Here is a 24,009-nt window from a genome sequence, read left to right on the forward strand (position 1 = left end):
GAAAGAGGTATGTGATTGTAGGTGCGGGTAAGGATGACAGAGCCAGAATATTACAGTTTACTGGGAATTTATTTCCTTAACACGGTAATTGTGGGGGAAAGGGGCTGGACGGAACCAAAGCAAAGAAAGTAAAAGTTAAAGAGTCCTCTCCTACCTTACCTGCCTACCCACTACTTACCTAACCTTAACACCACCTGGCGCGCTAACCAAAATACAGGGGATGGTCCGCCCAGGTCTTACCTAGTGTGCATAGACAGAGTACATACTACGGGTATATGTATACCCACAGGCCTCTTGCCTAAGCACTCCCAAGGTGCCTTCCCCTTCCCCCCTGGGAACAAATGAAACAGAATAATACAAACTTAAAGTGAACAAGTTCAATAATCAAAAACACTGAGTCCTATTGGCACACACATACCTCAGAAGTAGCAGCTACAAAATATTCCCAACAAAACTGTCTCTGAGCAACAACAAACAAGAGGACATCCAAGAAGCTCTCTTTTCTAACAAAGGAACACTGGCTTTTATCCAGCTGCAGAAGGAGTTTGTAATTGCCGACAACTGTATCCCGCTCCAATCTGCAATGGGGCCGACCAATCAGCTGCTTGGAGGAATCCAGGAAGCCATTTCCTGAAATACACACATACATATACACAAACCCACAACACAGAAACTGGGGAAGGTAACACTTTTGTTTAGCAAGCTAAACAATGAACAATAATCCCAACCTATAGCTACAGTACAAACGGATTGTCATAGCTAGCCACCTTGCATGAAGTGCTGGATTATGAATCTGCAGGTTGCTAAGGCTAACCAACTAGGTTCAACGTTAGCTAGCTAGCTAACATTAGGCTATAACTAGAAATGCAAATGGCTTTCTGAGATACTAATAATATTACTACACAGATCATACATGTCATGTTAGCTAGCGAGCCAGCAAGCTAACATTCACTAGCTAGCTAACAGTAGACTTTAACTTGAAATTAAAATGACTTTCTGACAAAATTAGAAACGTATAATATCAGAAAACGTAGCTAAACTCTTACCCATATACATGGATGAACGATTCACAGCAGCGTGTCTTTTCCATTTGGTTTGTAGCTAGCTACAGCTTGTTTGGTCCGTTGTTGTGTCAAGTTACTGCATTTCACAATGACCGTGTGCAGGAAGTAGTCCATCACAACTTTTTCCCACTGATCTTTGTTGATAACGCCTGCTAAATTCAGGGAAGCAATGTTGTTGAGAGCAGAAGCAACACTTTTGCAGTTCTCCATGGCTAACGTTATATCTTTCAAAAAAAATCCTTGCGGTAGCAAGGATTATCTACACACACTGACCAGCTCATGTCATAGGCAGAAGCGTGCTACATGGCAGACCAATCCGAACTCATCTCTCGGCATGTCCAGCCCATCCATTACCTCAGCCTATCATGGTTAGCAGGGATGGTTCCTGTCTTTGTCCGTGGCTAAACCAACTAGGCTTGTAATTTAACAATTGTATTCGTATTTACAGATGGCATACACGTTTGTTATTAAGGCACATGAAATAAAACAAATAAGTTCAAATGCCTCTCCTGGGAAGTAGTGACATGTGACATACGCCTAGCTTCTTGAAACGGGTCACAGACACCCTAGCCTGACCTTATAAAGGTAGAACTCCATATCAAAGCTCAGCAAGACAGACAGGGTAACATCCATTTCACCATTTCCACCAGGTCTGCGTCTCACCAAGCGGTGTGCGCCACAAACACCAGAAATATTCTCTCTCATCTTATCCACCTCTACACTTAACGCCACTGATCACGCCTTTGAGCGGTGCCCAGCTCCGGAGAGCAAAGCATGACACAGGCCGACCCCGAGACGTGTGACATGAAGCGCCTGCTACCTCTGGGTGGAGGATACACAAAAAATCTAAACAATTCCACTTCGCAAAACTTTGGCGGATGTAAGAGTTCCCAGTTATTCCTTTGCCCTACTTGAAACAACATATTGGTCGACCAAAATGCATGGATCCACTTTTTCCAAAAACCTCATTCCTACCTATTCAAAATCATCTGTGGTAGAATTCTCAGGGGAAACATTGGAAATCTCTACCACCATACCTGTCGCCACAGGTACTGTAGGTCTTCATCCTGGTTCGGCTCAATTTCAGAGTAATCATTACTGCCGCTGGACTCCATCTCATGATTCTCAAGAGAGCCATCAGACCGATGGGATCCAACATCCTCAAGATGCTCAAGCGATAAAGTAGATTTATAAGTAATTTTACTTGGCTTGTATTCAGGAGACGTAGGTCTGTAGTTAACGCCATTGTTACGCCTTTGTGACATCGCAGCTCCCTCTTCCTTTCCAGATCGGCATCTAATGTTATTGGTGCATTACAACCACCTTCTTCAGCATCCAATGTTATTGGTGTATTAAAACCTTCTTTTCCTTCTTTTTCTCATGTGGATTTTGCATGGTGGTTGGCAACCAACTTTAAAGTCCATTACCGCCACCGACTGGACTGGAGTGTGAACCAGAGACAGGGAATGTCAAAATCCTACCCATTATTCTCGTCTCCCCAAGAAATGCAATACATAATTAAATACTACATCCCCTGAAGATTTTCTCAGCAGGTCATTTTAGCTCGGTTCTTCAACAACATTACTCCATACATTTGATAACAATCTCCCTTTCTCTCCCATATTGCTTCCACTGTCTCCATCTCCTCCTGACAGTGATCACATCTCCCAGTCTGATTTCCTACCAATTTCAATGTACTGTTGAGCCTTGTGAGTCCATGTCTCAGCCTTGTGATTACACTTTCCTCCCTTCTCTCTCGACCTGAGGACCTCCTTGCCCCCACTTTTCCTGGATCTTACAGTATTCAGTTGTCTTCCCTTTCCCTCCTTGTTCCACAACTCTTGCCATTTGTTTTTAACCACTGTTCTCATCAACACCTTGGCTTCTGCTTTACTGATTGACAATTCCATTTCAACATTAGGATGTTTGAGAGCCTGCTTGGTGATAACATCCACCTCCTCATTACCCTCTACTCCCACATGAGCAAGATACCCAGAGGAAAATCACAAATCCCCCATCTGTCTCACCCTATACAAGCACAGCAAAATCTCATGCAATACATCTTGTCTGCTCCGAGACACAAATTAATTTAAGGAGTCAGAGAAGATGACTACCCTGTCTGGCCTCACCTCCTTCAATCACTCTGCAGCCAAGAATATGGCCAGGCACTCCATTGTGTAAACAGATAGAGTAAATTGTACATTGCTTTTTTGTCCCTGCCACCTTAAACTCAGGAACACTAAATGTGGCACCTGTCCTCCCTGTTTTAAGGTCTTTAGATCCATCTGTGAATATATTCAAGAAAGCATTGTACTGTGTTCTTAATGTTCACTTACAATATTTACTGGATGTACTTCTTCCGCACCAGCTATCTATCATTGGCTGAGGGAGCAACCAAGGTGGTATAGCAGGAAGAACCACAAAGGGGCTGAACTCCTTCCCAAACAGCCCTATTTCTCTCATCCTGCCATTACCTATCCACCCAAAACTTTTTCAGTATTCATATTTCGTTCATGTTCCCAGCACTCTAGGAGCACCTTTTTTGTTGGATGTGTAACCCTATGTCTTTGAAGATTTACCCAATATGTCATGTCAGTTGTTGTCTTCTCAACTTTAACGGCATCTCTCCCAACTCTAGCTGCAGCGCTGCCACCGGGGAGGTCCTGACAGCTCCACAACAAATTCTTGGGTCTTGAACCTGGATTAGATCTACTGTAGCTTTTTTCAAAGATGTCTGAGCTGCTGATCCATATGCTACACTATCATAGTCCAGTGATGACCTTTACAGCACCATATATAGAATTTTAAACGCCATTCTATCTGCCCCCACCCACACCATTCCTGAAAGGCAACGCATCACATTCAATATTTCTTTCCTTTGACAACTACTCTGTTAATATGCTCCGCCCATGTCATTCGAGTGTCAAACCAGACCCCCAGGAACCTGAAAACTCCCACCCTCTCCAGATTCCTTCCGTACATCTTCAGGCATATTTCCTTGCCAACCTTCCTCCTAGTAAAAAACACAGTCTGTGTTTCCTCAACGGAGAACTTGAAGCCCCACATGAGGGACCACTGCTCCACTTCACTGATCGCTTCTTGAACTCTCCCGGCTGTATGGGGAATATTTATTATTCTCGTTCACAGCGCCCCATCGTCCGCAAACAATAACCTACCAATATGTGGTCTCACCTGGGAGAATACATCCTCAATCATAGTGGAGAACAACAAAGAACTAATGACACTTCCCTGGGGGGTACCATTATCTACCTCACAACTTTCTGACATAGAGCTCCCCTCCCTCACTTGTATTAATCGCCCCAAAATAAAATCCTTTATCCAGTAAAAAACTCTTCCTCCTACCCCCATGATATTCAGTTTGACAAGTAAGCATTCCTTTCATATAATATCAAATGCCTTCTCTATATTGAAGAAAATGGCTACCACCACCTCCTTAGTTGCCTGTTCCTTCCATATGACTGACTCAAGGCACAGTACAGGATCCATTGTTCCCCTGCCTTTCCTGAACCCACTTTGATCAGGTGACATTAGGCCTCTGCTCTCCAGGAAGTAAGTCAGTCTTTATGTTATCATCCTTTTCATAAGTTTACATACATGAGATGTCAGTGCTATCAGCCTAAAGCTTGATGGAAGGATTAGAAGGGACTTTCCCTGGTTTCCATATTGGCACCACTACAGCCTGCTTCAAACTGTCAGGCAGTTTCCCTTCCTCCCACACCTTATTGTAAAAGCCCAATAATTTTCACATTGCTGTGTCACTGAGATGAGCCATCATGATGTAACACATCTCATCCTTCCCAGGAGATGTTACCCCAGCTTTAGCTATCACTCTCTTCATCTCAGCCAATGGTAAATGGGGACTCCGGATGTGCTCCTTTGACAAATCAAATCAAATTTATTTATATAGCCCCTCGTACATCAGCTGAAATCTCAAAGTGCTGTACAGAAACCCAGCCTAAAACCCCAAACAGCAAGCAATGCATGTGAAAGAAGCACGGTGGCTGGGAAAAACTCCCTAGGAAAAACTCCTTAGAAAGGCCAAAAACCTAGGAAGAAACCTAGAGAGGAACCAGGCTATGAGGGGTGGCCAGTCCTCTTCTGGCTGTGCCGGGTGGATATTATAACAGAACATGGTCAAGATGTTAAAATGTTCGTAAATGACCAGCATGGTCAAATAATAATAATCATAGTAATTGTCGAGGGTGCAACAAGCACGTCCGGTGAACAGGTCAGGGTTCCGTAGCCGCAGGCAGAACAGTTGAAACTGGAGCAGCAGCATGGCCAGGTGGACTGGGGACAGCAAGGAGTCATCATGCCAGGTAGTCCTGAGGCATGGTCCTAGGGCTCAGGTCCTCCGAGAGAAAGAAAGAAAGAGAGAAAGAGAGAATTAGAGAGAGCATATTTACATTCACACAGGACACCGGATAAGACAAGAGAATACTCCAGATGTAACAGACTGACCCTAGCCCCCCGACACATAAACTACTGCAGCATAAATACTGGAGGCTGAGACAGGAGGGATCAGAAGACACTGTGGCCCCATCCGATGATACCCCCGGACAGGGCCAAACAGGCAGGATATAACCCCACCCACTTTGCCAAAGCACAGCCCCCACACCACTAGAGGGATATCTACAACCACCAACTTACCGTCCGAAGACAAGGCCGAGTATAGCCCACAAAGATCTCCGCTACGGCACAACCCAAGGGGGGGGCGCCAACCCAGACAGGAAGACCACGTCAGTGGCTCAACCTACTCAAGTGACGCACCCCTCCCATGGACGGCATGGAAGAACACCAGTAAGTCAGTGACTCAGCCCCTGTAAAAGGGTTAGAGGCAGAGAATCCCAGTGGGAAGAGGGGAACCGACAAGGCAGAGACAGCAAAGGCGGTTCGTTGCTCCAGCCTTTCCGTTCACCTTCACACTCCTGGGCCAGACTATACTTAATCATAGGACCTACTGAAGAGATAAGTCTTCAGTAAAGACTTAAAGGTTGAGACTGAGTCTGCGTCTCTCACATGGGTAGGCAGACCATTCCATAAAAATGGAGCTCTATAGGAGAAAGCCCTACCTCCAGCCGTTTGCTTAGAAATTCTAGGGACAATTAGGAGGCCTGCGTCTTGTGACCGTAGCGTACGTGTAGGTATGTACGGCAGGACCAAATCGGAAAGATAGGTAGGAGCAAGCCCATGTAATGCTTTGTAGGTTAGCAGTAAAACCTTGAAATCAGCCCTTGCCTTAACAGGAAGCCAGTGTAGGGAGGCTAGCACTGGAGTAATATGATCAAATTTTTTGGTTCTAGTCAGGATTCTAGCAGCCGTATTTAGCACTAACTGAAGTTTGTTTAGTGCTTTATCCGGGTAGCCGGAAAGTAGAGCATTGCAGTAGTCGAGCCTAGAAGTAACAAAAGCATGGATTAATTTGCGTCATTTTTGGACAGAAAGTTTCTGATTTTTGCAATGTTACGTAGATGGAAAAAAGCTGTCCTTGAAGCAGTCTTGATATGTTCTTCAAAAGAGAGATCAGGGTCCAGAGTAACGCCGAGGTCCTTCACAGTTTTATTTGAGACGACTGTACAACCATCCAGATTAATTGTCAGATTCAACAGAAGATCTCTTTGTTTCTTGGGACCTAGGACAAGCATCTCTGTTTTGTCCGAGTTTAAAAGTAGAAAATTTGCAGCCATCCACTTCCTTATGTCTGAAACACAGGCTTCTAGCGAGGGCAATTTTGGGGCTTCACCATGTTTCATTGAAATGTACAGCTGTGTGTCGTCCGCATAGCAGTGAAATTTAACATTATGTTTTCGAATGACATCCCCAAGAGGTAAAATATATAGTGAAAACAATAGTCGTCCTAGAACGGAACCTTGAGGAACACCGAAATTTACAATTGATTTGTCAGAGGACGAACCATTCACAGAGACAAACTGATATCTTTCCGACAGATAAGATCTAAACCAGTCCAGAACTTGTTCATGTAGACCAATTTGGGTTTCCAATCTCTCCAAAAGAATGTGGTGATCGATGGTATCAAAAGCGGCACTAAGATCTAGGAGCATGAGGACAGATGCAGAGCCTCGGTCTGACGTCATTAAAAGGTCCTTTACCACCTTCACAAGTGCAGTCTCAGTGCTATGATGGGGTCTAAAACCAGACTGAAGCGTTTCGTATACATTGTTTGTCTTCAGGAAGGCAGTGAGTTGCTGCGCAACAACTTTTTCTAAAATTTTTGAGAGGAATGGAAGATTCGATATAGGCCGATAGTTTTTTATAATTTCTGGGTCAAGATTCGGCTTTTTCAAGAGAGGCTTTATTACTGCCACTTTTAGTGAGCTTGGTACACATCCGGTGGATAGAGAGCCGTTTATTATGTTCAACATAGGAGGGCCAAGCACAGGAAGCAGCTCTTTCAGTAGTTTAGTTGGAATAGGGTCCAGTATGCAGCTTGAGGGTTTGGAGGCCATGATTATTTTCATCATTATGTCGAGAGATATAGTACTAAAACACTTTAGTATCTCCCTTGATCCTTGGTCCTGGCAGAGTTGTGCAGACTCAGGACAATGGAGCCCTGGAGGAATACCCAGATTTAAAGAGGAGTCCGTAATTTGCTTTCTAATGATCATGATCTTTTCCTCAAAGAAGTTCATAAATTTATTACTGCTGAAGTGAAAGCCATCCTCCATTTGCGAATGCTGCTTTTTAGTTAGCTTTGCGACAGTGTCAAAAAGAAATTTCGGATTGTTCTTATTTTCCTCAATTAAGTTGGAAAAATAGGATGATCGTGCAGCAGTGAGGGCTCTTCGATACTGCACGGTACTGTCTTTCCAAGCTAGTCGGAAGACTTCCAGTTTAGTGTGGCGCCATTTCCGTTCCAATTTTCTGGAAGCTTGCTTCAGAGCTCGTGTATTTTCTGTATACCAGGGAGCTAGTTTCTTATGACAGATGTTTTTAATTTTTAGGGGTGCAACTGCATCTAGGGTATTGCGCAAGGTTAAATTGAGTTCCTCGGTTAGGTGGTTAACTGATTCTTGTCCTCTGACGTCCTTGGGTAGGCAGAGGGAGTCTGGGAGTCTGACCCGCTCTCTCCCATGCTGCACCTTTACAAATGGCTGGGCTAACATCTCTGCATTCTCCATGTCTCTCAATGCAACGGTCTCCCCACTTTTCAAATCTTATTAGCATAATACAAAAATCCCCATAAATATCTGTCAGTTTAAACTAGAGATGTTTGTTTTTTTTGCATTGGATGCGTCTGTATCTGCCTATGTAACACTCCGCAGCTGCGGTGACAGAGCTAGAGCGGTGTTTGTCAGACCATGAGACATCACGAAAATCGGTATTCTTGCAAAATCGTCTGTACGAACGCTTTGGCCTACAAACTATTATGACCACGCTATGTGAAGATGAGACTCTCACGATGGTGTCCGTAACGCCAAACAGTTTGGGCTACACAATAATATGACCCCTATGTGGAAAGGTGAGACTCTCGCGAACACCTACATGTTCGTTGTTTTGCTCCAGGGCACCCACAGGCCTGAAGGTCCCCCAGTACCAGTTGAAAAAATGAATGGAAGTACAGAGCAGAGCCCCACCTGTTTTGAGACCCACATTTTTCCCCCCCAAAAATACAAATACAATTAATATATACCACTCAAAAAAATAAAGGGAACACTAAAATAACACATCCTAGATCTGAATGAATTAAATAATCTTATTAAATACTTTTTTCTTTACATAGTTGAATGTGCTGACAACAAAATCACACAAAAATAATCAATGGAAATCCAATTTATCAACCCATGGAGGTCTGGATTTGGAGTCACACTCAAAATTAAAGTGGAAAACCACACTACAGGCTGATCCAACTTTGATGTAATGTCCTTAAAATAAGTCAAAATGAGGCTCAGTAGTGTGTGTGGCCTCCACGTGCCTGTATGGCCTCCCTACAACGCCTGGGCATGCTCCTGATGAGGTGGCGGATGGTCTCCTGAGGGATCTCCTCCCAGACCTGGACTAAAGCATCCGCCAACTCCTGGACAGTCTGTGGTGCAACATGGCGTTGGTGGATGGAGCGAGACATGATGTCCCAGATGTGCTCAATTGGATTCAGGTCTGGGGAACGGGTGGGCCAGTCCATAGCATCAATGCCTTCCTCTTGCAGGAACTGCTGACACACTCCAGCCACATGAGGTCCAGCATTGTCTTGCATTAGGAGGAACCCAGGGCCAACCGCACCAGCATATGGTCTCACAAGGGGTCTGAGGATCTCATCTCAGTACCTAATGGCAGTCAGGCTACCTCTGGCGTGCACATGGAGGGCTGTGTGGCCCCCCAAAGAAATGCCACCCCACACCATGACTGACCCACCGCCAAACCGGTCATGCTGGAGGATGTTGCAGGCAGCAGAACGTTCTCCACGGCGTCTCCAGACTCTGTCACGTCTGTCACATGTGCTCAGTGTGAACCTGCTTCATCTGTGAAGAGCACAGGGCGCCAGTGGCGAATTTGCCAATCTTGGTGTTCTCTGGCAAATGCCAAACGTCCTGCACGGTGTTGGGCTGTAAGCACAACCCCCACCTGTGGACGTCGGGCCCTCATACCACCCTCATGGAGTCTGTTTCTGACCGTTTGAGCAGACACATGCACATTTGTGGCCTGCTGGAGGTCATTTTGCAGGGCTCTGGCAGTGCTCCTCCTGCTCCTCCTTGCACAAAGGCGGAGGTAGCGGTCCTACTGCTGGGTTGTTGCCCTCCTACGGCCTCCTCCACGTCTCCTGATGTACTGGCCTGTCTCCTGGTAGCGCCTCCATGCTATGGACACTACGCTGACAGACACAGCAAACCTTCTTGCCACAGCTCGCATTGATGTGCCATCCTGGATGAGCTGCACTACCTGAGCCACTTGTGTGGGTTGTAGACTCCGTCTCATGCTACCACTAGAGTGAAAGCACCGCCAGCATTCAAAAGTGACCAAAACATCAGCCAGGAAGCATAAGAACTGAGAAGTGGTCTGTGGTCACCACCTGCCGAACCACTCCTTTATTGGGGCTGTCTTGCTAATTGCCTATAATTTCCACCTGTTGTCTATTCCATTTGCACAACAGCATGTGAAATTTATTGTCAATCAGTGTTGCTTCCTAAGTGGACAGTTTGATTTCACAGAAGTGTGATTGACTTGGAGTTACATTGTGTTGTTTAAATGTTCCCTTTATTTTTTTGAGCAGTGTATATATATAATTGAGTTGATAAAGCCGCATACAACCATGGTCTCTTTTTGCTTTCTTGAGTGGCAGCTCCAAAATGCAGGTGTTTCAGCCTAGCTCAGTGCTTTATGTGGTGGTGGGGCGGGCCAGCAGAAAATAGGAGCATTGCATCGTGATTGGCTCAGTATTCTGTCACATATGGGGACCTTGCGCAATCGCCTAACTTCAGTCCTCTAGTAAGAGTAGACATCCAAAATGTCAGCCCTTTGGGTCCTACCATAGAGTTATATTACAAGTGCCCTTCCAAGAAGGCTCAAGGTCATTGGCCACAGAAATTACGTCAATATATATATGTACAGTAGCTTTGATTGGACTGATCATGATCATGTCAACATCTTACTTTCACATCTTACTTTCACAATCTTAGCTAGCAGTCATCATTGTGAATCAAGTCTACTGGCAAATCCCTTTTAATCCTTGTCATATGAAGAGAAATAATGAAGAGAAAATATAGATAAAACGCATCAGTGCTCATCGGCAATTGGACATAAACATTACACAACAAGTTGGAAATCGCAATGAGTTGTTTGGAAGGAATTGGTGACAGTGGCTAACCGCAAGCATTGCAATTGGGAAGTCAGACTGGGAAAATAGTTTTGAACGGTCATCCAACTCGGAATTGTAAATCTTTTGCTTTGATGACGAAATTTGTCAAAGAAGGACTGCCGCGCACAACAAGGTGAGTCCAAAAATGTATTATATGCTGCTGCATAAATTATTTAATATGCCAGAGAGATATGGTCAGCCATATCAGCTATGTTTTTAAAAAGGGCAGTAAACGAGGCTGAATGAATTGTTTCGCTGCCAGACAAGGCTCTGCTGATAGCCAGGTGTATCGGTGGTAAGGATTCACTCCCTCCATTGTGCTGGAAAGAAAGCTCTGCTGTTGGGACAGCTTTATGTAGGCCCTAAATGTTTGTGGGCACTGCTTGTCGCCGTTAGAGTGCAATTCATGTATTGTTTAGTGTTGTGTTGTGTAGTGGCTTTGCTGGCATGCATCTAAAAAAAATTGGGGGGGAGTTTGCCCCACCAGGATTTACATGCTTTACACGCCACTGACTATATATGGAGACTGTAGTGCTAAAAATAAGGGGTTAAAGACACTTCAGAACAAACTTCCTTTAGATTTTTTGGGGGACTCTTTGTTGTTTAATGTAGTGAATCTATTATTCAATGCGTTAGCATGGGCTAATAGCAGAAGGCCAAAAATGTTTTTTTTATCAAATCGGTTTTATATATTTGTTTTTTATACTTCAAGGAGTCTTAAAATTCTAAATAAAATAGCAAAAATATTCTTGGTATGACCTTCTTAAACAATTCCATATAGCTTTGCAGAATTGTTTCTGATCGGGGCCGGGCAACTTTGGTCTACTTATTGCCCCCGTCCCTCATAGGGGGTGCCCCAGGGTGAGACATCTCACTGGCAAAAAAACTTCTGGTTGTGGCGGGTGGGGCTGCTGGAGGGGCCAATAAGTAGACCAGAGCCAGCTGTTCTCTCTCTTGTGTGAGCATGCCAGATATTATGGAGGAATTGTGAGCTCACACAGGAAAAAAATCATGCTCATGGGGGAAAAGCATGCTCATGCGAGAGAGGAAATGGCCACTTAGACAGGAACCATGACAATAAAAAATTAAAAAGGTAAACAACCTAAGTAAACTATCTTATTTATCCATCATCTTTCGTAACGCTAGCCAAGGTTTTGTTGCATTCTTCTTATTCTTCATCTTCATCTTCTTCTTTTATGGTATTAGGGTAGTAGTCCATAAAACAATCGTTAGAGGCATATGCTGCCTCCTACTGTATAGAAGAAAATATCCATTGTAGGAAAAGGGAAAAAATGTCATCATACAAAATACAAAAATAGACATCCCACTCCTTCAGTCGCATTACAATTCAAGTCACATACCTTGCACAGGCTCAGGGCGTAACATTCTTTGCAGGATTTCTTGCAGTACCTCGGCTGTAAAGTTCCAAAAATCATTCTGCTGCATTCAAAATTATTCACATTTTCTCATTCCCTTAATGTCAACCAGAACTTATCTAGAATGTGGTTACAATATTCTCAGAATATACAGTGCAACATTCATGTTCTAGATGTGTTTTATGGGACTATGCAAGAACATTCATGTGTCCAATTTGGTGGGACGTTGATGGAATATTCTCCTAACCTACAGAAAACTGGACACATTAATGGTCTTTCAACGTTCCCACGAAAGGCGTCTAGAACATTCATACTGCATCTTATATTCTGAGAACATGGCAACAATTTTCGGTCTATTTGACATTTAGGCAATGGTCTCTTGGAAACATTCCTTACACATCACAGAAACATTCCTATGAAAATGTTAGTTAATGACCTAATGAGACTCTTAAGGGAACATTCTCTAAAGTTGTGGGAATGTTTGTTGTTAGCTGGGTGCTTCTTCTTCATGTGGTTTTCCGCCAGACTATATTGCTTTGTTGGGAAAAGGGGAATGGGAAAAAAGATATTGCACCACTATCTAACCCTACATATACACCACCATCCCCAACAAACCCACCACCCCTTCCCACTACTAACATATCCTACATCAGGTCGTCTACCTGAGAGGATGGAACCCCTTCTCTCAAGACCCATAAAAACACTAAAATCTCTCACCCCCAAAAACATACCTGCTGCTGCTACTATCAAATCAATCTTCTGAGATTTCCGTTCCATCTGAGCAGTACAATTAGTGAACTTAGCAATAAACGTCAAGAAACCAACCTTACTAAAATACAAACTATTCAGGACACTTACTACTGGCTTAACTCACAGGGACCCTCTCAGGCTCCCTCACCCTTTGCCCATCAGCCTCTACTTTCCGCACTGTTTCAGCATATGGCACATTCTGCTCTGCTCAAACCCTGGCAACCTCAACCTGTCTCTCTTGCACCGGACACATCTGATCCCCAGCAACATGGACATCCCCACAATTGTCACACACAGCTTTTCCCAACAAAACTACACACTCCTTTGTCCCATGCCCTCCTGCACACTTTTCACATCTCAGAATCTCCCACCTACACACTGCTGCAACATGACCATGCACTTGACACCTAGAACACCGTAGTGGGTGAGCTTGGAATAAAATCTCTTACTGGATAACTGACATACTTTACATGACTTTATCAGGGAAAAACTATGCATCAAAATTAAAAATGACAGACAGGGTCTCCTCAGTCTTGTGCTCGCCACCGGTCTGCTTCGCACCAAACGGCGAGATCATCTTCAGTTGATACACCTCGAAACTCAACTCCAGATATCAGTCCTTTCAGTGGCGCTCTGCTCTGGAGAGCAAAGCAAGACAGATTTCGTCCCGAGGCAAGTGACGCGGACAGACAGAAAATCAACACCAGTCCACTTCTGGATAGTTTGACTGGGTTAACAGTACCCAGCTCCACATATGGGTCGGTAAAAATATCCCCTTTGTCCAAGAATCTTATTCCCACTGGGCCAGAGTCCTCTGAGGCATTATCCTGCTCATTGGAGTGCAGCTCGGAAGTCTTCATCACACCTGAAAACGCTGGTATCTTCATGCTCACTTTCGTCTGGTTCAATTTCTGAGCTTTCCCTAACTGATTCCATCTCAAGATTTTTAGGAAATGGAGCATTTAACCATCACTTCCGTAGCTGATTCATACGTGAAAATAGTAGGCTTCTATTTGGGAGACAAAGGTTTGTATTTAGCACCATTATTTCTGCTTCGTGTCATTCTCCACCCTACCATACTCCTCTAGGTGTGTATACCTGCTGCTGGTTTGTCATGTTAAATTGTGATTAGAGAGCCGGTGTGCCCTGGCGGACAGACTACAAACCAAAAAGTGTTAGCTGCACTCTTAGAAAAAAAAGTGTAGATTTGTTCCTAAAGGTGTACAATAGCTTGTCACTGGGGTGGTACCCTGTAAGGTATGTAATTTGTACCTTTAGTTACAAGTACATCATTTTACCCCAGTTCATTCCTCAGATAGTACCTTACATACGGTATACCCCACACATACAAAAGTGTGCTTTTAGAAAAAGTACATTTTGCCATTATTGGGAACCACCACAGTGACAAAGCCATTTGTTAATTGAAGGTAGCAAAAATGTACCTCTGACATGGATCACTTAAACTGGTACAACATTTCTACTCTTGGGTGGCCAAAAATAATTAACTGAAAACCATGGCCCCACTAAGCCACACCTCCAGTATCATTTCCCAGTGTGCCTTGCCTTTTCGAGTGAATTGTAGTTACCACCCATGACTGTATTTGTTAGTGACAGAGACATGGTTGTTGAATTCATAAATGTTCAGTCCTGTGGCCTTCACCAAGTGAGTTCCTAGGTGTATGTTATCATTAAAATGAAACTCTTTATGACAATACATTACACATCTCAGAAAGCCTTATTTTGAGGCCTAATTTTACCCTAATACAGTGGCCTGAACCTCATGATTTACAAGCCACATCAGGCCTGCAAGTGGGGTTGCAAAATTCCAGTAACGTTTCCCAAATTCCTAGAAATCCTGGTTGAAGGATTTTGCATTTCCTGCTTATTTTCCAAACAGGATTTCTGGAAAACCTGGGAAAGTTACTTTAATTTTAAACCTTACCTGCAAAACACATTATGCTGGCTTGCAAAGTGATGTATAATTCCTATCAGAATCCAGCCAGAGTTAAGATATCCAACAGTTCACCCACAACCTGCATTTAGAATGAATGCCAGGGTTAGAAACATTGTCAGGAGACTACCTAAGCTATTTAAAAACTGGAACAGCCATTTCATTAACGGGTGCAAAAAAAATCTAACTGATGTTATCATGTGTTGCATAAGATTGATCAATCAATAAATCAATCAATCAATATACATGCAAAACCACAGATATTAAAAACTATTTTAAAAAGTCTACCTACAGTAGAGCATGCTGGGAAATATGATAATGATACAAATTTGCCTTTTTAGAGGACCACCCCAGTGACAAAGCTGTTCATTTTAGGTGGCAAAAATGTATCATTGTACCTTTCTTCAATACATTGTTTTTCTGATAAGCAAAGGTACAGATCAGTACCATCAAGAGTTGTGGGTACACATATGTTTGTACCCAGGGAAACAGTAATGTACCTTCACCGTACATTGAAAGTAAAAGTGTGATGATTGTACCTTTTATATTAAAAATATTGGGTACAAAAAAAGTACCATTATACTAGATTATCTGCACATTTACCCTAAAAGGTACCAAACTGTATTATGCGAGATCATATGTGGACCTCTGAAGGTACATTGTGTATTTTGACGTTTTTGTACCTTAGGGTACAGTACCACTCTTATTTCTAAGAGTGTGTAATGGACAGGTGATGGCGCTATTTTTCAAAAGAAAGTGTAGGGGCCACATCATGATTGTAGGCTTACAATTTTCTTTGTTGCAAGCAATATCTTATGTTGTAAAATGCCATATGTGATCGTTTAAATGTTCTAAATTATTGGGCTGTGGGCCTATGTGACTGCATTAGCCATGTGTGACACGGTAGTAACCATAATTTTGGTTAATGTTTCCCAGGGGACCCTAATTAGCAGTGAGCATGTAAAAGATTAAAAGCACCCCAGTCCTGTTTGTACCTGGTTTCAGTTTGTACCTGAATGTCCTCTGCGTGTATTGGCTGTGCGGTGTTGCTGCATCGGTCATTTGTTTCAGAGCCATTTGAGAACCATGCTGTCTTGATCATTTTTGGGGTGTGGTTGAATGTTGGTTTATCTTTATCAGCCTTTGGTGATTTTAAGGTTGACAAAATCCAAGAGCTTATTGCTTTGAAAGGTTTGGAGAGACTGATGGCTGTGGGGCATTGCTAATCATCAGACGAAAGAAGCGGTGAACCAACATTAGAATACAGTGAGCAGATAGATATGAAGACTTGACACAGGAAGTAGGAGGTGAACATCTTTTAATATTTTTCTGTTGTCATAGGAGTACGCCAATCAGGTTCCTGCACAGTCTTGTCCCCACATACCGCTGACAATCCATTTAAACCAAACGCTACTAAAACAAGTTTGTTCCTTTTGAGAACTTGTGCAACAAAAATTCTAAGATTATATATTCTTTATTGCAGAGTTCACTTGTAAAAGGCGAACATTTTAAACTATAGAAATTACATGTTGACCTATAGTGGCTAGTAATGAATTGTGTTTTGTGTGTTTTGTTAAAGGGGATTCTGAGCTCCCTCGTCTAACTGGGATATGATGACATCCCAGTTTGTGATTGGTGTAGAATGCATGTGCCCTTATCAATAGATTTAATGTTGAAGAAAGGTTTGGGCACAAACGTCAATTTCACGTTGGTTCAAAGTAATTTTGTTGAAATTACGTGGAAACAACGTTAATTCAGCCATTGTGTGCTCAGTGGGAAGAGAGTAAAAAGAAAATGCACATTAAGATAGTCTGGGTGTTTTCTGTGTCTTCCTATTGGTGTTTAGTTTCTCTGGCGTCAGTTGGCCTTTAAGCGCGTCTGTGAGTCTGCTGTCTGTCGCGGTTTCTCTTCCTTGTTGTCCTTCTGCATCGTCTGTTGCGGAATCTACTCAAATTTGATATCCGTTCTAGAGGGGGAGACATGGACAAACAACATCACATCAGCTATCTGACAAGGAATTGCTTGAATATGTGGTTGTTCTGTTCAATTGTTTCTCTTTTGAGTCCACTATCAAACCGTGGTATCTTGTGCACTGTGCTGCAGTAGAATCTCTCATCTTTAATTGGCATATTTATCCAAGTACGTGTTCATTTTGCAACACAATACTTTAGCATCTCAAGAGGATACATTGAGTCGACATTGTGCACTTCTTTACTTAAGAGCTAAGGCTGGTGTAATTCTATACCTCGATTGCATCTCCTAAGGGCAACAACGCAAACTATTCTTTCCCATGCAACAATTTCAACCCTTTCCCATTGTTGCCAAATATAGCTTTTGCATCCCTTGAAGAAGTGAACATCAGGCCTAAAACATGTTACATTGGGAGTGACCTCACCTGCACTACAGAGGCATTTACTCCACTGGGCTGTAGTTCAAAAAACGCACAAACACATAAGATCAGAATTCTTCTGGAAACAATTGGAAAATATTGAATCATTGGAAAAACTGAAACAGTCACACATGCCAGAATATCACACATTAATCAGCCATGTCACACATAAACCACGTGGTAGCGTTGTACTTACACATCTGCGGGTTTGGGGGACATCAACACCAAGGGGACTTCTACTCCGACATCACTGTGGCAAAACAAACATTTACATTGTCAGTGGGCAACATAATCTGTCCAACAATGCCTCTGACACAGTATGTATATATACACTGAAGAAAAATATAAACGCAACATGCAACAATTTCAAAGATTTTACTGACTTACAGTTCATGTAAGGAAATCAGTCAATTGAACAATAAATCAGGGCCTAATCTATGGATTTCACATGACTGGGAATAAAGATATCCATCTGTTGGTCACAGATACCTTAAGAAAAAGTAGGGTACGGGCGTGGATCAGAAAACCAGCCAGTATCTGTTGTGACCACTATTTGCCTCATGCAGCACGACATCTCCTTCACATAGAGGTGATCAGGCTGTTTATTGTGGCCTGTGGAATATTGTCCTGCTCTTCTTCAATCGCTGTGCAATGTTACTGGATATTGGCGGGAACTGGAACACGCTGCCGTACACGTCGATCCAGAGCATCCCAAACATGCTCAGTGGGTGACATTCTGGTGAGTATGCAGGCCATGGAAGAACTGGGACATTTTCAGCTTCCAGGAATTGTGTACAGATCCTTACGACATAGGGCCGTGCATTATCATGCTGAACCATGCGGTGATGGCGGCGGATGAATGGCACGACAATGGGCCTCAGGATCTCGTTACGTTATCTCTGCATTCAAATTGCAATTGTGTTCATTGTCCGTAGCTTATGCCTGCACGTACCATAACCCCACCGCTACCATGGGGCACTCTGTTCACAACGTTGACATCAGCAAACCGCTCACCCATACAATGCCATACACGCTGCCTGCCATCTGCCCGTTTACAGTGCCTGCCTCGGATTCATCGGTGAAGAGCACACTCCTTCATGGAAGGTGAGCATTTGCCCACCGAAGTCGCTTACAACACCGAACTGCAGTCAAGCCAAGACCCTGGTGAGGACGACGAGCACGTAGATGAGCTTCCCTGAGACTGTTTCTGACAGTTTGTGCAGAAAATCTTCGGTTGTGCAAACTCAGTTTCATCAGTTGTCCGAGTGACTAGTGTCAGACAATCCTGCAGGTGTAGAAATCAGATGTGGAGGTCCTGGGCTGGCGTGATTACACGTGGTCTGTGGTTGTTAAAGCCGGTTGAACGTACTGCCAAATTCTCTAAAACAACATTGGTAGAGAAATGAACTCAGTTCTCTGGCAACAGCTCTGGTGGACATTCCAACTGCACTCTCCCTCAACCTTGGAGACATCTGAGACATTGTCTTGTGTAACAAAACTGCACATTTTTAGAGTGGCCTTTTATTGTACCCAGCACAACGTGCACCTGTGTAAAGATCACGCTGTTTAATCAGCGCCTTGATATGCCACACCTGTCAGGCTGATGGATTATCTTGGCAAATGAGAAATGCTCATTTACAGGGATGTAAACAAATTTGTGCACAACATTTGAGAGAAATATGTATATGGTTAATTTCTGGGATATTTTCTTTCAGCTCATGAAACGGGACCAACACTTTACATGTTGCGTTTATATTTTTGTTCAGTATATACATGTATGTCATATATCAACTCCGGTTCTTACCTGGCTGTTAGGCCTCCCAAGAGGCCTCCGCTGGAGACCAAGAGGTTCACCTTGATTTTGTAAGAGACCATGATTCCCTGCATTCCTTTATCCATGCCAGGACGGATGCTAGGAGAGGGGAGGACAGGACAAGGACGGGTTACCTCAGGCATTTAAATGCAGTAAATGTTGTTTTTTTTTAAATCATCATCTACAGAAGGAGAGGAGGGTGTGGTTGAGCTATGTCTTGGGGAACCCACTGACTCACATTGTGGTGGAAGCCAGGTTGGTATCCTCGTCCTTTAGTCTGCCGTCCACGGCCAGACCACGCTTCTCTTTGTTGTTGGACAACAGAGGGATCACCGTGAACGTCTTCTCCAGGGTGGATTCACCTTTTATTTCCTCCCTGCACAGGACGACCACACAAACAGGAAGTTGTGATCCACCGACAGTGAAAATCCAAATAAACGTTATTGTTGTTTGAGTTGAGTATTGGGGTAAGATAGACATAAGGCTTAGTAATTCTAGATTGCAGTAGTAATGGAATGAATGCGTTCTTGACTTACGCAAATTCCTCAGTAAGAACCGTCTTGGAATATTTATCAGACTGGTAAAGCAACACCTCTGTTGTCTGCTCAACTGGTCAGAAAGAGATGTTTCAGCCATAATCACGATTTGAAACACATGTACAAACGCAACGAGAACTCGCGTCACAACCACTCACCTGTAATTTTTATTTTCTTCACCACTTTGGTGGTTTCATTGTTGATTTTGACATTTACAGGGATTGGGTCTCCATGGAAATAGAGCTGAAAGTCACCAAATGAAAGCAAACATGTTCAAGTCAAAAGGTATCATACAGAATGACCCATCAATAGAAAACTAGCACAGTAATCAATGTTCTCCTAGGCTTACAGAATAAAAGTCTACAGGCCTACCTCCTTCTCTATGGAGGCCTCCAGGTGGACTGGCTTGTCAGACATCATGAAGTTCTTGCTGATGTCAGCCTTGGGTCCAGCACCCACTTTGCCTGGGGCAAACTGGATCTTACGAATTATCAGACGGCAAGTGTCCCTGACAGGAGAGAGGAAGAGAGGGAGAAAACCATCAGAATACACAATAATCTGATTCCTAGCAACAGCAAATGGCATGTACTGTACAGTTGTGTGAAATTTGTGGCATTCCACTAATACATACTTCTTGCTAATTTTCTCATCAGGGTCATCTGCCTCCTTGGCGATGTATGCTTTCACCTCATAGTCAACACCACAAGACTGCAGGGGTAGAAAACATTTGTCTTTAATGAAAGGTTTAAAACGAGAGATTGAAAGAGCGAGAGAGAGAGAAACTAACGTACCTTGCCAGCATCCTCTGGTGCAGGCTGAAGGCCGACTGAGCATGGCAGGTTTGTATCAATCTGAAATGGACAGGAAGGAAGAAGTGATGAGATGTGAATAGATACAAACCAACAGGCTAGTATGTCCATTCCCTGAATGGGAATGTCCATGGTGACAAAGCCTCTGATGTGGTTTCCAACACCGTCTAAGAGAGTGGACCGTAATCACACTTTGTGTGGCTGAACAGTGAGCTCTGCACTGACATATTGTGGGATGTCATGTGAAGGATGAGATGGAAGGCAACACAGTGAGACTCACAGTGAAAGTGAAGGGATGGCCTTGGTCCCCACATTTCTTCAGGAGGGCCTCCTGCATGGGGGTGTTGGCTGGTCTGGTGCCAACAACAGGGTAGATCTGTATCCTTTTAACCCAGATGTCTTTTCTGAATGACAGCCCGATCACATCCAGGTCGTCACTACCATAACGGAAGGCGCATGCCAGATACACCCATACTGCAGAAAGATAGGGCTTCAGTATTAAGACGGAACCTCGATTGGTTGAATGTGACTTCATGCGTGTTTTCAGGGTTCAATAGATACAGTGAAATCAACTGAATGTTACCTTTCCGGCCTTCAAGTTCAGCGGGGTCCACCTTGATCACCCCATCTGCAAGAGAATATGTAGATATAACACACACACACACTCACATTTACACTACTCTGTAAAGAGCAGTAACGCCTAAAGATATTCAGAGAACTTTATAACACACCGACGATGTCAACACTCTCCACATGGTCCACAAAGTCTCTCTTCCCCAGGTAGAGAGCAATCTAGGAAAAAGGGAAAGGGAAAGCGAGAGGTTACTTCCTGCCTGACATCAACACCATATGGATAGGCCTAATCTCAGTTATCTTGATGGAGCCTGAAGAATTGCAGTGCTGTATACATATAGGTTGGCTCTGTTGGAGAAAGCCTATGGATTCCTGCTCTGTTATGCGATAAGTGCATCAGAGCAGGCCCTGACCAGTGTGTCCCTCAGTGATGATGTCAAAGGGGGTTCTTACCGATTCGTTGCCACTGGTCTTCTTGTAGACTCTACAGAGGGAGGGTGATAGGAAGAGTCAGGAGTTTAGATCCTAGATTGGATTCAACAAATCTTTTTCATGGTCGGACATCCCAGTACGTTGCTTAATTTATAGTGACCTACCCTAACTGGCCTGCTGTCAGCTCCAGTTAAAGGATGAGGCCTATACTCCCCCTCCCTCCATCCCTCCCTCCTCCCACTGAGGCTCTGGATGGATTAGGACCCAGGGTGGCATGGGAGCCGCTAGCATTTCTGGTACAACCACCTAACTTCACATAACACTTATGTAACCATAGGTCCGTCTGAAGGGGATCCTGACCTATAGTATGCTTTGATCTGGTTACAACAGAAACATTACTGAGGAGTTGTTGACAATTACTTGGTTTGCATATTCATTTTCTCATATATGTTTTTTTTCATACGATATCTCATAATGGCTCCCGAGTGGCGCAGCGGTCTGAGGCACTGCATCTCAGTGCAAGAGGCGTCACTACAGTCCCTGGTTTGAATCCAGGCTAAATCACATCCGGATGTGATTGGGAGTTCCGTAGGGCGGCGCACAATTGGCCCAGTGTCGTCCGGGTTTGGCCGTGGTAGGCCGTTATTGTAAATAAGAATTTCTTCTTAAATGATTTTTTTATATAAATAATAGAATCCTATCTATTCCTTTTCTCTTTTTTATATCAGTTTAACCATCAATATAATATGCATCGCTTGCCTATTTACTTGCGTCTTTCCTTGCGTATGCTAGGCTCTGGGCTGTTAATTCTAAACTGCTCTATTCCGGATCTAATCCAGAGATGATCCGTTCTAATCAGAATTTATCTGGATCCTCTTAACATAAAGCCCCAGAGGTGTCACACAGCCCTGATGGCCTTAGGCAATGTGCTATAAGTTGGGTGTCAGGGAGAGTTGGGATGTGCAACAACAACAAAAAATGTCCAATTCACACATTCATATTAATACACATTTGCACATGTGTGAAATAGGACAAATATAAGCACCCACCTAATTATTACTATTATAAATTAGCCATCGTTGTTAGTTGATGGGTAAATTTTAAAGATACTCACTTTGCCATGTCTGTGGTGAATTGGATGAGGTTGTCTGTAGAGGTAGAAAAGAATGGTTAATAAGCCAATCGGGGACAGCATTACAATACAATAACAAGTACAGTACAGCTCAACACAACAGAAAAGGCACTGTAACAGTTTCCTAAATAAGATCGCAAATAAGTATATGGTGAAGCTGGACAAAGGGAGTAGAAAACAAACAAATTAGTCTTTGATTTGTCAAAACCTGTGTAGCTAATCACTAGGAGGGGAGATTAACATAAGGATGCACTGGTCCCCTAATCTGAGATGAGGTCAGATTAATCCCCCAAATGGCTGTCGTAACAAATTCAAGTCAACTTCATAGAAACACTGTTCAAGATGCTAACCCTCCCGGTTTGTCTGAAGTTCTCCATAAGTGGCCTTAACCTATCAGCAAGTATTAAAGCTGTTCAAATCTGAGCTGGTCCGATTTAACTCTGTACACTGTCTAAGCCTGTCCGAGGCTGCCAATGTAAACATACTACAATGATTGCCAATACAGGTGATGGATGAATATATTTCAAATGGGCACATCACATGCCCTGTCCATTCAAAGGTGGTAGAAGTTGGTCAAATCCTTCCTAGTCTACAATAACAAAATATTAGACTCTGTGCCTAGTGTCAGTTCTAAAAACATTAGATAGATACATTATATCTGCAATGAAAGATTAAGCCAAAATGTTCCTTCCGTCCCATGACAATAAGGCAAGGTGGGCAATTCCATCCCTAGGCAGCCTCGGAGTATAGGTTATTGTTCCAGTCCATCCCTAACCTGAGCACTGTTAGAACTAAAGCTTGCTCAAACCGAAAACTATTCTCCATCCTTGCAGTGAAGGCTACACCGCACACCCATCTATATATTCTAGTCAGTCATTCCTTAAATCAGCATCATAGTTATCACTTACGATATAGGTTAAATGCAGATACAGTTCTCTGAGATGTAAACAAGATAGGGTTTCATGCACGATATAATCCTCCATGCATGATGTCATCTTTCCCCAGTAGGCTATGCTGTGGATGTAAAGCAGGGTCAGCCGGGATTTGCAGTGTACTCACCTCCTTAGTGTCCTGACTGTGTCTTTTGTCTGAGCGTTTGTGAGTGTCCTTCACCTCCCATCCTCCGGTCTTATAACTCGACCTCTCAACCTCGCCGCCCTCCCCTCAGCTTCCCCGGCACGTTATAGGACACCACATTTAGGCCCAATCCTATTAATGAATTAGCTGGCTGCTGTTTTCGGGTTACAATTGGGTTAAAAATAAGCAGAGTAGGGGACTTAAAAGGATTAGGTCCTGAGTAATGTGTTGTTGAATGAGTGGGTGTGAAGAGTAGAGGGCATTTGGTTGGATTA

At 43.5% G+C, this 24,009-nt stretch overlaps 1 protein-coding gene across 3 annotated transcripts; it reads right to left on the reverse strand.

Moving 5' to 3' along the window:
* Positions 1–16,274: 16,274 nt before the first annotated feature.
* arr3b (arrestin 3b, retinal (X-arrestin)) lies at positions 16,275–24,009 on the reverse strand. 3 transcript variants are annotated; one of them, XM_029730467.1, is made up of 16 exons: positions 23,717–24,007; positions 22,640–22,673; positions 21,547–21,577; positions 21,252–21,312; positions 21,104–21,148; positions 20,801–20,994; positions 20,503–20,562; positions 20,343–20,419; positions 20,084–20,219; positions 19,870–19,954; positions 19,712–19,784; positions 19,414–19,551; positions 19,167–19,274; positions 17,559–17,612; positions 17,369–17,398; positions 16,275–16,939 (listed from the first exon to the last, which is right to left on the reverse strand). In XM_029730467.1, exons 2-15 carry the CDS (start codon positions 22,645–22,647, stop codon positions 17,386–17,388), a joined length of 1,083 nt encoding a protein of 360 aa, XP_029586327.1. In that variant the 5' UTR covers positions 22,648–22,673; positions 23,717–24,007; the 3' UTR covers positions 16,275–16,939; positions 17,369–17,385. The 3 variants fall into 3 exon arrangements, with proteins under 3 accessions (XP_029586327.1, XP_029586311.1, XP_029586319.1); XM_029730451.1 differs by lacking the exon at positions 17,369–17,398 and having other exon boundaries at positions 23,717–24,009; XM_029730459.1 differs by lacking the exons at positions 17,369–17,398; positions 23,717–24,007 and adding an exon at positions 23,566–23,687.

The sequence above is a fragment of the Salmo trutta genome, chromosome 3, assembly GCF_901001165.1.
Source record: "Salmo trutta chromosome 3, fSalTru1.1, whole genome shotgun sequence".
NCBI classification, from domain to species: Eukaryota; Metazoa; Chordata; class Actinopteri; order Salmoniformes; family Salmonidae; genus Salmo; species Salmo trutta.

Coding starts and splice junctions, on each gene's coding strand:
- arr3b (XM_029730451.1), bottom strand. Junction 20,420..20,502: donor CACCAGAGGATGCTGGCAAG/GTACGTTAGTTT, acceptor CTACCCCTGCAG/TCTTGTGGTGTTGACTATGA. Junction 19,785..19,869: donor GAAGAAAATAAAAATTACAG/GTGAGTGGTTGT, acceptor CTTTCTGACCAG/TTGAGCAGACAACAGAGGTG.